The sequence below is a fragment of the Macaca thibetana genome, chromosome 7 (genome assembly GCF_024542745.1).
Source record: "Macaca thibetana thibetana isolate TM-01 chromosome 7, ASM2454274v1, whole genome shotgun sequence".
NCBI lineage: Eukaryota > Metazoa > Chordata > Mammalia > Primates > Cercopithecidae > Macaca > Macaca thibetana.
This window is the reverse complement of record NC_065584.1, coordinates 158,931,286-158,945,383: the sequence shown is the minus strand read 5'-3', so window position 1 is coordinate 158,945,383 and position 14,098 is coordinate 158,931,286. Positions and strand designations below refer to the sequence as shown.

General features: G+C 53.3%; 1 protein-coding gene across 1 annotated transcript in view; it reads right to left on the bottom strand.

Moving 5' to 3' along the window:
• CCDC33 (coiled-coil domain containing 33) overlaps positions 1 to 14,098 on the bottom strand; it is a 92,149-nt gene that overhangs the window by 53,860 nt on the left and 24,191 nt on the right. Inside the window, 4 exon segments of the mRNA XM_050797761.1 lie at positions 762 to 895; positions 1,470 to 1,599; positions 8,725 to 8,845; positions 9,807 to 9,898. Of these exon segments, the coding sequence (XP_050653718.1) occupies positions 762 to 895; positions 1,470 to 1,599; positions 8,725 to 8,845; positions 9,807 to 9,898 (477 nt within the window).

Here is a 14,098-nt window from a genome sequence, read left to right as displayed (position 1 = left end):
CTCATCTGACAGAGAGATTCTCATTTGTTGAGGTCTATTATGTCAGGATGGCCAGAAGTATTTTAGGGGAAATGGTGGCATAGAAATAGAGAACGATGGTAACAATATTATTCATTCTTGTTGAGAACTTATTCTAAGTGCTTTCCATGGTTTTTTCATGAAATCTCACAGCAACGCTATGAAAAAAGTGCTATTGCCGTGTACTCATTTTACAGGCAAGGAAACTGAGGCATTGACACTTTAAGTAGTTTTCCCATGGTCATGTTAGCTGGTGTGTGGTGGAACCAGAATTTGAAGCCAGACAGTCTGGTTCTAGAGCCTGAGTTCTGAACTCTCTTGTTACACACAGAAATTGTGTACTTGGCATGCTGCTCCTGTTTTAGAGACGAGGACTCTTGTGGTTAAGCAATGTGCCTGAATTTCCACAGTGAGGATGGGGCCAAGACAGGATTTGAACCTGGGTCTGGCTGGCTGAAAGCCTGAGCACTTGTACTGTCTCATGGGGTCTCCCTGTACTTGTCTCCCAAGTTGCTCAGGGGCAATTTCTCTGGCTTGGTTCGTCATAGTCCCAGAGGCAAGACTGGCTTCTGGGGTTTCAGGGAGCTCCTCACTCCTAGACTGGGTGGCTTCCCTGGTGGGTGCCTTGACAGAAGCTCCTAGAGAAGCCAAATTCTCCTATGGAGGTGTGGTGAGGTGGGGCAGGGTGAGGCAGGGTGGGGCCAGGTGGTATGCCAGGGGCCCAGTTCAGGGCAGGGGCTCACCATGATGGGGAGCCGCTCCACGTGAAGCCCATCCAAGCCTTTCCCTGTCAGCATCTTCTGGTACAAACGGCTCTTTAGCGGCAACACAGAGATGCCCAGGGGCTGGTCGAGGGTCCACGGCTGGCTGCCTTTCACTGTGTGGGAGGGATCAACTGGGGCTCCTGCCAAAGCCCCCACTTCGGCCTCTGCTTTAATACCTGACATCCAGTCCTCCTGTCTCCCACCGCCTGCTTTCCTGCCTCCTGGCCTTTCCCTGCACATACATCCTCTTCTCATCTTTAGGGCTTTGTGAATTCAAAGCTAACTCTAAACATACTCTGTGTGTCTGGGAATTTATATACATCAACCTAGTCTCTGCCCTTTGGGGGCTTCAATCCCACCATGCAGAAGACTGTGGATCAGCTGGTCTCTGAAGCCCATCTTCCTCTCCCCTCTCTGTGAGTTCTGAGGGCTCCAGCCCTCCCCCATCACTGATGGGTGCAATAAAACAAAGCTTGAGGCTAAGACCTAGTATGGGACAGGCCCACGTGTCCTGGCCTGTGGACAAGGAATGCAGCCAGCTCTCCTCTGCCTGCACTAGGAAGCTGCCTGGGCACCTGGGAACCATCCATCCCTGTGGGAGGCAGAGGTGGGATGGTCTGAACACCCTTTCATAATACAAATTGCCTGAGGCATGGCTGCCCTGGTGAGGCACCAGGGGTCACGTACTTGAAGTTGAGGAGTAGTACTCCAGCACCAGGGCTGTGTCTTCTGAGAAGTTGGTAGCTCCATCTCGGCCTTGGAAGAGGAAGGACTGATTCCATAGGGGCTGCTCTGGGGGTCCCCCAGGCTTGGACAGCTGGAGGGAGAAGGTAGGAGCAGGTGGTGGGGGCCACAGCTTCTCCCAAATCAAGGCATACTCAGATATTTCGTTGTGTGTATCTATATTTGTCACAAAGTTTCTCCCAGTTATAAAAGCAAGCTGACTGGGCGTGGTGGCTCATGCCTGTAATCCCAGCACTTTGGGAAGCCTAGGCAAGTGGATCACTTGAGGTCAGGAGTTCAAGACCAGCCTGGCCAACATGGCAAAACCCGTGTCTGCTAAAAATACAAAAATTAGCCAGGTGTGGTGGGGGACTCCTGTAATCCCAGCTACCCAAGAGGCTGAGGCAGGAGAACTGCTTGAACCCCGGGGGGTGGAGGTTGCAGCGAGCTGAGATTGTGCCACCGCACTCCAGCCTGGGTGACAGAGGGAAACTCTGTCCCTAAATAAATAAATAAATAAATAACTGCAACACACACGTAATAAATACATTTAGGAAAATGCAGAAACATAGGAAGAAGAAAAACACCTCCGGTGTTCCTACGATAAACACAGTTCATAAAACTGTGCTTCTTCCTAGATTTTTTCTGTGTGTACTTTATGTATAATCGCCATTCTAGCATCCTGCCTTTTTCATTTACCAGTAAAACCTAAGCATATCCAAAGTCACAGAAAACTCGTCACCCATGACTTTAGTAACTTCAGGATATTCTGTCATGTCGGAGTGCCCTGATGTCTCCCTTCCCATTTTTCCCTTTAATAACACTGCATTGAAAGTTCTCTGCTACATATCTTCATATCGCAAATTACTTCCTTAGTACAATTTAGTACCTAAAATGGAATTGCTGGGTTATAGGACGTGTGTATTTGAGGACACCTTATTCATTATTGGTAAACTGTTTTCCTAAAGTGTTGCACTCGTGTTCACACCCGTGGCTGGTGGCGTCACAGATGCTAAGTTAGACATGACCTCTGTCTTTGTCACCAGCCCCTCTCTGCCCCACACAATTTCCCTGGCCCCTTGCAGAGGCCAAGACAGCTCTGCAGACTACAGGGCCTCCCTGTGCCCACAGTGTGGGCCAGTGGGAACTCGGGGGACTTGATGGCACCCTAGGCCAGCAGTTAGGGCACACACATGGGTATGATTCAAACAATGAAACAAGACAGTATTAACTGTAGCACTGCCCATAAGAGAGCTATATGAAATGTTCCTGTGGGTGGTCAGAAAAGCCTCCTTGAAGGAAGCAGAACCAGAGAAAGGCTCTGAAGGAAGGTCTGGCTGGGTGAAGAGAGGGACAAAGGTCTTCAGGATGGGAAAACAGCACAAGCAAACATGTGGAGTGGCACTGAGCACATCTTGTGCAGAGGACGCCTGGAATGAGGAGAGGCTCCAGGGGGAAGCCTGGCATCTGCCAAGGCCAGAAGGTGGGAGATGGGAGATGGCCATCAGCCTGTAACTCCCAGCCGGCAGCCCTGCAGGGTCCTAGCACAGCGCGGGGCTATGGGTCATTGCCACAGACCCACCGAGTGACTGCCTTGCCTCTGTGCCCCAGCCAGGGACTGTCAGCAACAGTAGCGGCCGCTCCCACCTCCTGCTGCCCTGCAGGAATCAGTCATTGCTTGAAAAGGTCAGCACAAATGCACTGCGGCTCCACGAGTTATTGATGCAGGATCATGAAATATCAGCGTAGGTCCACTCCCCCACAGTGGCAGGGTGCTGATGACAGTCACACTAATGGGCCTGGTTTGTCCAGGCTCAGCCCGAGGCTCAGCTGTGTCTGCCCCTGGCCCTGGGGAGATGGGTTGCAATCACTTCAGGACTAGGGTGCCCTGGACACCTGAACAGAGACTGCAGTGATGGGAGCATCCCACTTTTTATGGGAGCTTGGCCAACAGGTCTGGTGAGAGAAGTTGCTTCTGAGTTCTGTGGGGCTTGGGAGTGATCTTTCAAGATTGATCCCCAAACCATGTCCCTCCCAGAGCCACCCCATTCTCCTGGGTGCAGGAGGGTCCACCTGGCTGGGACTGTCTGCCAGGCATTGGGGCACCTGTGACTCAGTCCCCTGCTGCCCATACCTTGCTACTGCCCTGGAAGAAGGTTATTTAGTAGATGCTAGCTACCCTTTCTGGGACCTACCCATGTGTCTGTATGGAGCCTAGGAAGCCAGAGGTGGTGAGTGGTTGCCTGCCCAATAAGGAACAGCCCTTTCCCTGAGTAGTTTCCCAGGGCAAGTCACCTAGGAAAGATCCCTTCAGACCTAGGATTGGGGAGGGAGGGTCAGCCTCTCTTGTGTATGTGCAGGCAGGAGTAGTGGGAACTCGAAGTTAGAGGAACTCGAAGTTAGAAGACCTGCAGTCTGATGCCAGAGTCCTGGTGAGGGTGCTGTGGCTGATGAGTGTGCAGGGTGGGGGCTGGGAGAGGCAGGCATTGCCTGCAGATGCTAATGGAAAGGGCCACAGCGGTGGTGGAATTACGGAATGTCATTAACCCTCAGCTGTGATCTTCAGAAAAGCCATTAACCCCCAGCCATGGAGGCAGACCTGCTTCCCCTTGGGGACAGAGCCTTCATTCCATGCCCTCCCAACCCCCCGCCTCATTTCCCCTGGGCCCACCCACACCCACCTCTGCCTGCTCTGCCCAGGCATAGTGGCCCCATCAGGAGGAGTAGTTGCTGGGAACAGATGCTGGGCTGGGGTATCTAGAGAGATAGGACCCCTTGGCTCTGGGCCTGGGTCTGCCTCAACCTTGCCATGTGACCTTCAAGTCCCTTCTGCTCTTTGGGATCTACTTTTCCCCTTATCCAATTGGGATATGCCTCAAACTCCTCACTTTGAAAGCCTGTTGTGAGGTTAAAGGAGACAATGGATGTTTTGCTATTAAGATGAAAGTTCAACTCCACTGAACTCAGCAAATGTTGACTCTGGAGGGCTTCTCCATGCCAGATACCTGTGGGGTGCTGCTAGAGCCAGACTCTGCCCCCGACCCTGTAGCTCACCGTCTTCCAAGAGGATAGGGGACAGACAGACAGGCAGACAGACAGACAGACACCCGCAAACATGTGGAGTCCTAAGCAAGCTGTGGTTGTGGGAGCTGGGGTGTGCGAGGAGAAAGCCATGACATCTGACCCCATTCCTCAGGGAGGACGTGAAGGACAAGGGCATTAGGTAAAGAGAGGAAGGCCATTCCAGGCTGAGAGTGCAATAGAGGTGGAGGCTGGAGGTGGGAGGGGGCAGCATGGGTGTGGAGAACAGCAAGCCGTCCAGTGGGGCTGCAGAACGTCTGTATGAGCTGGAGCCATAAGCTAGGAGGCTGGAGGGCACAGGGCCTGTGGACCTGGCTGAGAGTGGGGCTTTGCCTTGTCGTGATAGTGACCAGGGGCCCAGGGGAGGGGCTAGGCAGGGGACACCCTGGCTGCTCCTCAGAGAATGGATGGCAGGGACCTGAGGGGAGGCCAGCACTAGGGCAGGGTCTGTGGAGATGGAAGGGGCCCCAGGAGACAAGCCAACTGTGGGGCTGAGAAAGGAGGAGTTGGTGGTAGGCACACATGGCTTCCCGGAACTCCACTCTAGCTCTGTAGGAGACCAGAACCACAGGAGAAGCTTTTTGGGCAATGGGCCCCTTCCAAGGTGCTGCGGCAGGAGTAACTTACACCACCCACCCTATGTTGGTTCCAGCAGGCTAGACCAGGTGAAGTCCGACCTGCCATCTATCCCTTAACTCACCAGTTCAGGCTTTGCCATCACCAGGCTCCACTGAGGGCCACCTAGCCCACCACCATGCCCCTCCCTGCCTCATCGCCAGGAGATGGCCCTTGGGTCCGGGTGGCCCCGCCTCCATAACCTTACACATTAATACCAGCAAGGCAGAGCCACACTCCTCCTCAGTGATTGGCTCAAGGAAGTTCATGTAACCAATCCCGGCCAATGAGACAGGAAGGAGGTCTGCTGAGGGATGGCTGGGTGAGGTTGGTTTCCAGTTGCTCCTTAAAACCACCTACAAGAAGATGGGCTGTGGCTGGGTGCGATGCCTCAGGCCTGTAATCCCAGCACTTTGGGAGACCAAGGGGGGCGGATCACCAGAGGTCAGGAGTTCAAGATCAGCCTGTCTAACATGGTGAAACCCAATCTCTACTAAATATACAAAATTAGCTGGGCGAGGTGGCACTTGCCTGTAATCCCAACTACTCAGGAGACTGAAGCAGGAGAATTGCTTGAACCCGGGAGGCAGAGGTTGCAGTGTGAGCCAGAATCACGCCACTGCACTCCAGCCTGGGGGACAGAGACTTGGTCTCCAAAAAAAAAAAAAAAAAAAAAAAAAGGCTGCCTCTTTTCTGCTGGTCTTTCATTTTATTTGGGTGAGGTGCCCCCATGAGCCATTAGCCAGCTGAAGATGGTAATTTGGGGTGTTGGAAAGATCCTGAGACCTCGAGGACCCTTCCGAGCCTGAGCATCCACCAATTCTGGCAGCATTCTATGTCGTGAGTTGATGTGGTGTGTGACAATATATATCCTTAGTATTTAAGCCGATCCAAGTTGGGGTTTCTGTTACTTGGAGCCAGATGTGAAAAGGGCAGTGGTGAGGCTGGCCTCAGAGGGGACACTGGCACTAGGGGAGGTACAGCTCTGTGAAGAGTGGAACCCATTTAACTCGGGCCTGGACACTTTGCAACGATTATCCTTTGAGTTCTCCAGTTCTCCTTTCAGATTGGAATCAGTGAGTCTGGAGAAAGGAACAGCTTACCAAAGGTCATGCAGCCTGTAAGTCACAGAGTTGGGGTCAAACCCAGGTCAAACAGTGCTTTGCACGGTGACAATTGGTGAGAAATCATAGCCCCCCAAGATGTCAGAGAGGGCAGGCCCTAGAAATTACCAAGTCCAATCCCACCCCCTCAACTGTAGAGATGAGGCGACTGAAGCTCAAAGGGGACAGAGCAGGGGTCTGTGTGAGGTCTTAGCGCAGGCTGCTGGCTGGTGCCCCTCCAGATAGGACTCTGCCCAGGCAATCCCCACCCCTCCTTACCACAGCAGCCTGCCCCTGTTCTGTCACTGCTGCACCTGGGCACCTCTGTGCCGGCTGCCAGCAAATTCTCAACTTGGCCCAGCTGCCACGGGGTTGGGTGATGTTCAACAGGTGTCCTGCCATTGCTGGACCGGGTCCCACACATGCAAAAGGCATTGGGAGCAAGTCTGTGTAGTGAGTGGTGCCTCTCCCACCCAGATTAGTTAGGCGGCAGAGGCAGCCAGAGAGAGCCTGGGAGTGGGAGGGGGTGCACTCATTAAAGCAGGCAGCTCCTGGGGCCCCTTGGGATAGCCTGCTGATTGGTTCTTAATTTTCTGGGCAAATGCAGGGCCATGTGTGAGGTAACTCTGGGGAAATCAGGCAAAGGATTGGTTTGGGTTTGAAGCCTCTGTCCCCAGGGTCCCCCTTTGTCCCACTCCTCCCCACCACCATCACTCTACCCCATGTCTGAGCCTTCTTTTAATGTCTTTGCCTTTAAATGAAGCCTGGGCTCCAAAGGGGTGTCTTGTTCTATTTTTGCTATGCCAGACATGAGCATTGGTGGGCAGACAATAGGAGGGACCTCCAAAAATCCCTCTGTCCTCCAAGGCCCCTAGGAATGTTGGGACCATCGTGTAGGGCAAGCTGGCAGTGAAGCGCAGATGATGAGAAAAGACCAATCTGGCTATTCCCCTGAACTCAGCCATGGTCTGTGCATGCTCCTGCCCCCAGTCTCATACTCAAACACACGGCACTCCTGTCCACCCTGACATAAGTCACAGCCTGCGTCCCCACCTCACACTTGTGCTATTGCTGTGCCCAATTGCCCTGCCCTGTCCGTTTCTCTGTTAAAAATTCAAGACTGCCGGCCGGGTGTGGTGGCTCATGCCTGTAATCCCAGCACTTTGGGAGGCCGACGCGTGTGGGTCACAAAGTCAGGAGTTCGAGACCAGCCTGGCCAACATGGTGAACCTTCATCTCTACTAAAAACACAAAAATTAGCTGGGCATGGTGGCGGGTGCCTGTAATCCCAGCTACTCGGGAGGCTGAGGCAGGAGAATCACTTAAACCTGGGAGGCAGAGGTTGCAGTGAGCCAAGATCACGCCACTGCAGCCTGGGCAGCAAGAGCAAGACTGTCTCAAAAAAAGAAAAAAAAAAAAAAAAAAAAAAAAAAAAAGAAAGAAAGAAAAAGAAAAAGAAAAAAAAGAAAAGAAAAACCAAGACTGCCTTCCCTAATCCAGGCTTTACATCCCTCTCCTCCCATTAAATTTTTTTTTTTTTTTTTTTTTCTGGGTGCAGTGGCTCATGTCTGTAATCCCAGCCTTTTGGGAGGCCAAAGTGGGTGAATCACCTGAGGTCAGGAGTTCGAGACCAGCCTGGCCAACATGGTGAAACCCCGTCTCTACTAAAAAGATAAAAATTAGCCAGGTATGGTGGCGCATGCCTATAAGCCCAGCTACTCGAGAGGCTGAGACAGGAGAATTGCTTCAACTCAGGAGGCAAAGGTTGCAGTGAGCCGAGATTATGCCACTGCACTCCAGTCTGGCAGATGAGAGCAAAGCTCTGCCTCAAAAAATTGTTTTATTTTATTGTGGTAAAATATACATAGCACGACATTCACCATGGTAGCCATTTTTAAGTGTACAGTTCAGTGATGTTAAGTGCATTCACATTGTTGTGTAACCATCACTACTATCTATTTCCAGGACTTTTCATCACTCAAAACAGAAACTGTGTACTCATGACCTTAACTCCCCATTCTTCCCCTTCCCCAGCCCCTGTAGCCGTCGTTCTACATTCTGACTCTCAATTTTCCTATTCTAGGTATCCCATATAAGTGGAATTATACATTTGCCCTTTTGTATCTTCTCTCCTCTGATGTGATAGCCCTGACAAGCCCTTCCAGTTTGTTATTAGATTATACATTATCTTGTGTTGATGTTCAACCTTTTTACCCATGTGACTCCCATCTTCACCAGACCAAGAGGTCCTGGAGGGCAGTTTCTCTGCCGCACAGGCGAGTGCAGCCCTGGGTATGCCGCGGAATTCAGTCAACTCTTACTCAATAGTCAAGGGAACTGCTGACCGACTCACTGAGTGAGTGAACAGTGAATGTGTGGGGGAGTTACAGGAAGCTGGAACCACTGGGGAGGAGACATACCTGAGGGCATCCGTTCTGGCTGATGCGAGGCTCGTCAAAGTTCATCACAGATGGGATAGGGAAGGAGAGTGGGGTGATGGGCAGCCCCACAGAGGCCAGGTCCCTGTTGGCCTGGCTGACCCTGGGGAGGCAGGGAGACAGGGTCAATGCTCTGGGCTCTGCACCTGAGCCTGGCAGCCCAGGGCCCCTGCTTTGATTCTGGGTTGATGCGAGAGAAGGGAGTTGCAGGGACCCCGCCGAGTTTGGGCCTGGACCTCATAACAAGTGGGGACCACTGGGCTGGGCGTGCATCAGTCATCTTCCTTCCTCCAACAAGCAAGGTGGCTTCATAGGTCGAAAAAACTCAACAGGAAATAGAGAGAAGTAGAGGAGTCATCTTGGGCCATCAGGGCCAGTTGGAAGTGACCAAGACAGACCCTGACTCCCAGGAGTCGGTGCTGTGGCAGAGAGCACATGTTCATAGGGGAACTCTCCCACTGTGTGGCAAAGTATGAATGTCCTCCTGAGGACTGTGACTCCAACAGACTCAAAAGGAGGTCTAGAGGAGGAGGGGACGAGTTGTGGCTGGGGCCAGGGAGACCTCCAGGATGAGTAGGGAGGGGACTCCGGCAGGACTAAAGGCTGTGAAGTTCCAAGATGGCCTTTGGGGCCAACCACTGGCTGGAGCCTGTGGCCCTGAGCTAGAGCGGGAGGGGGAGTGTGGAGGTGGTGGGTGTGAGGCAGGGAGGCAGGTTGGAGGGGCTGAGGAACCCTGGGCAGGGAATGAGGACCCCTCTTGTTGTCCTCCCCACACTCTCTAGCTGTTAGGCCTGGTATCGGCACTCATCCCCACCACCTGCCCTCTAGCCTGCTCTCAGGAGAGGAATGAGCTGCCCCCTTCCAGGGGCCTGGGCTCTCCCTAGGGAACGAAAGGCCTGGTCTGCTGCAGGAAGCTTACTGGGACCTCAGACCCAGTGGAGAGGTTTGAAGGGCCTTAGAGGCGGAGGGGTTTCCGGAGGTCCCATGGCAGCAATGACAGCCTCGCCCCCTCCTCTGCCCTCTGCCCTCCCCTCCTCGCCCATGCCCACCTGGGGCCCACTCACTTAAATTCCTTGTAGTTGGGAACCACCCGGGCAATCACCACCATGGGGTTGGGGTTGTTGGCCAGGGGCTCGTTGACTCCCCGGAGAAAGATCTGGAGAGGAGAGGAGGCAGGTGAACCCCATGTGGCCTTGGAACCTTCCAGAGATAGCCAGCCAGACTGCCTACCCTCTTTTTCCCCATCCGTGAGCTCATGGCTGCTTCCACACTTGACACCTGCTCCTCCCTGTTCCTTGCCTTACTCGGTTCTTGCTTTGCACCAGGCTGCCCTCCCTCAGGAAGCCTTCTCTGCCTAGCTGAGGCAACTACCCCCGCTTGATGTCCTGGGATTTACCAATGGATCTCTTACACTAGTTCCTTTGGGGACAAAGGGTGCCATGAGAGTTGGGGCCTGGGAAGGGAGGTTGTGTTCTAACCTCGGCCCCTCCACTGGCTCCTGGGGAGGGGTAGGGCTAGGGGTAGGGCTAGGTGTTCCAGCTCCTTGGTTTCTGTCAGTCAAATGAGGCTCATCTCAGGGATGAGAGGGGTCTCTGATTAGATCGTTTGTGAGAGAGCACTTTATAAACAAAAGACAAGAAGCCCAGGTCTGGTTTCTCCAGCCATACTGAACTTCCTGAGATCAGCGGCCACAGCCAGGCTCCCCTGGCCTCCCTGGCGCCCATCACCCTGGTGCCTGCTCCCTTGCCTTGCTGGTTTCCCCAGGAAGTACTGGTTTGGAACAGGATCACAGCATCCACATCTCTGGGCTATTCTTTCTTAATCAGATCCCAGTTGTCACTCCCCTGACTGCCCTCGGTTGTTCCCTCCTCAGTCCTCTGTCACCCGCTAAGGGCTTCCCTGCCTCCCAGTTCTGACTGCCCTCTCCTCTCCTCCGGGCTTCTATTGGCGCAGCTTTCAGAGAGCAGAGCGGGGTTGCAGCAGGAGGCTACAAAGCAGGAGTGGACAGCATCATCTTGCTCCAACCCTCACTGACCTCCTGCTCAGCCTGGGCCTAGGGACACTGGAAGGCAGACAGGGGAGACAGGGAGTCTGTCCCCATGTGCCTTTGCTGCCAGCCCAAGAGCCCCTGATCTCCTGGACCTTGACCCTCACCCTGTATCCACCAATGGCTCCCACTCTCCCTCAGCCCTCACCCACCTCCCACTCGGCTCTCATTCCTCCTGCTCCTCCGATTCCTCTGCCACTTCACTGGCCTCTCCATTTCTGTTCCTTTCCCTAATCCATTGTCTTTCCCAGGCAATTTGACACATGATGGCAAACATGCTTTTGTTAGAAATGAACTGGGTCACGTTATTTTCCTGCCCGACACCCCGCATGCCCCTCTGCCGAGTCTCCCGACAGGCCACCAGTCCCTATCTTCTTGCTCCACATTCTTTTACTCCTACCACACGCCCCTCTTATTTCTGCCACAGGGTCTTCACACATGCTGATCCCTCTGTCCAGACCCCCCGCAGCTCCCACCAACCCATCATGGCTGACTCCTTATCCTGTAGCTTAAACATCACCACCTCTGAGAAACCTCCCGTGACCATTTTTAATAAAGTAGCCCACCCTATCCTCCCCATCTCAGTTGCTGGATTCCCTTTGCCATAGCGCTCATCATAGCCTATGTTTATTCTCATTTATTTCTTGTTTCTTTTCTGTCTATTTGGCTAGATCCCAAGCTCCACATGAGCAGGGACCATGTCTGTCTCATTCACGGTTGTCATCCTAGGTTTTAACAAAAGTGCCTGGCATAGAAAAGAGCTCAATATCTGCTTGAGGATAAATGAGGATCATATGGGCTGGGCACGATGGTTCACGCCTGTAATCTCAGCTCTTTGAGAGGGCGAGGTGGGTAGATCACAAGGTCAGGAGTTCAAGACCAGCCTAGCCAGTATGGTGAAACCCCATCTCTACTAAAAATACGAAAATATTAGCTGGGCCTGGTGGCACATGCCTGTAATCCCAGCTACTCAGGAGGCTGAGGCAGAAGAATTGCTTGAACCTAGGAGGTGGAGGTTGCAGTGAGCTGAGGTCGTGCCACTGCACTCTAACCTGGGTGACAGAGCAAGACTCTATCTCAAAAAAAAAAAAAAAAAAAAAAGTGAGGATCATATGAATGAAGGAGAAAAGAGGGGAACAATGGAGGAAAAGGTTTACCCTTTCTGTGTTTATGAGCATGAAAGAAGGAGAGACAGAGAAACAGAAAGACCCAAGAGGAAGAAGGGGAGAAGGCAGGCAGTGGTCTGGGTGAGGGTCTTGGGGCATGTGTGGGATCCTAGTTCTGTGGTGCTGATGGGAAAAGAAGCAGGAAGAGGAAGGGGCTCTGGACACAGCTGACGGACTCTGCCCCAGGCATAGCTTGAGATGGGAAGAGGTTCTCACTGGTCTATTCCAGCTCAGCCATTCACTCCAGCTGGGTCACATTGGCGAGTTCCTGCCTCTGGGCCTGTTTCCCCACTCGTGCATGGAAGGATTGAACCATAATCTCCCCTGAGTTTCTAACTCTGACCTTCAATGGGAGGAGAGGGCCCAGGAGTGCAGCTTGTTCTGGATCATTCTCCCTTTTCTTCCTCCACACCCTCTTCTCAGGCTCCTCTTTCAATACCCATCTCAGCTGATTGCCCAACCTCTAACCCCACACAGGTGTGAGCTGATTGGCACGTACAATAGTCCTTAGGGCCTTGCAGCTCTCACTGAGGGCTCTGGAGACTGAATTCCTTCACCACATTCAAAGGATTGAATCTCTGATGGTACACTTCACACTTTGGAGGGGTCTGGGGTCTGGGGCTGAGGGATTTCACTGGAGGCTGGCAGGCCCTACTGTTCACAGGCTCCCCAGCAGATGTAAGGCTGAAAAGGGGGTGGTGGCAGCTAATTTGCATCTGTTCTGTGTGGACTCTGATCAGGTGTGAATGAGACAGCTGCCCAAGTACACCTGCTCATGACAGCCTGGGAGGTAGCAGAAGTTCCTGCTCCTGCCATGCGCTCACCATCAGGGGCAGGCAGCTGCTCTGTGGCCATACTCGTCGCACAGATGGAGAGGGCATGGAGAATGGGCAAGGTGCTGTTGGCCAGAGAAAGCCCCCACTCTACCGCTCTACCAGGCAAGTCAGAGGGCTGGGTGGGGTGGGGCAGCCCTAAAGTTCTGCCTGGGTCTTGGGGATGTGGCCCCCTCCCTGTGGGGTGCGGCCTGGGGACCACAAGGCCAGGCTGTTGCCCCTCTTCCTTGTTCTGTGTGTGTGTGAATTGCTGGCTGTCCTCAGGAAAGGATGTGATAGAAGGTGTCAGGGAGCAGAAGGCGCCTGTAGGTCTGACATGCTGGCATCGGAGGGGTGGCTGTGGGGGAGTAGAAATGTGGGTTAGGAGTTTTGGCTCCTATACCATACTCCCCTTAGGTCTCAGTGTCCCAGGCTGTGAAAGAGGACAAAAGAATGCTTCCTCCCCTGCCAGGCTCACAGTGCTGGTGGGTGGGAAGTAGTGGGGGTGGGAAGGATAAGAACAGATCAGCCAAGTCTGGGTAGGTGGAAACTCAGAGCTTCGGTCCTGTGGCTCTCACCCTGATCATACTCAGGCTATAGCTGAATTTGAATCTGTCACCCATGGGCAGTTTGAAAGCTGGGGGAATGGGAGAGGGGCCAGGTCCCTGAATCATGTCTGCTTTGAGCATCAAGAGTTCCTCCCAAAGCTGCTAATTGGCCTAGCGGGTGGATGGTGATGGGTCAAGGGTTGGTGGCCAGACCTAAGGTGGGCCCAGCCCTGTCCTAGCTAATGGAAGAGGCTCTGTAAACAGTTGCTGGATGAATAAATGAATGAATGAACTGAATACCTAATCAGTAGACCAGTCAAACTTCTTTAGACACGGTGCTGAAGGAAAGCTCAAGGAGGCCCTAAACTTTTGCTTGGGGGGCTGAGGCACTATCCCAGGAGGGGAAGAATAGAACAGGAAACAGCTGGGCTATGGGCTAAGGGGGAGCACAGGGCTTCTCCCCTGCCCCTAGCATAAGATCTGGGGAGACATAAGGCTCTGGGATGCTCTGGTCCCCACTGCAGCACAGAGATGGTACACGAGGAGCAGTGGTGTGGCTGAGCCCCTGCCCCTCACCTCCAAGGCAGAGAGGGAAGGAGAAGAGGCTTGAGCATCTTCATCCTTGTCATCCCTGCCAAAGGGCTTGTCTTCACAAACTCCTTTTGCTATTTTGGAAAGGCCTGGTTACTTTTTCCATTCTTGATATCTCTGCTCCATACCCTCAGGCCAGCCAGTGGGGGCCAAGGGCAAGGCGTGGGGCCTGCTCAAAGTTTGGCCCCTTCC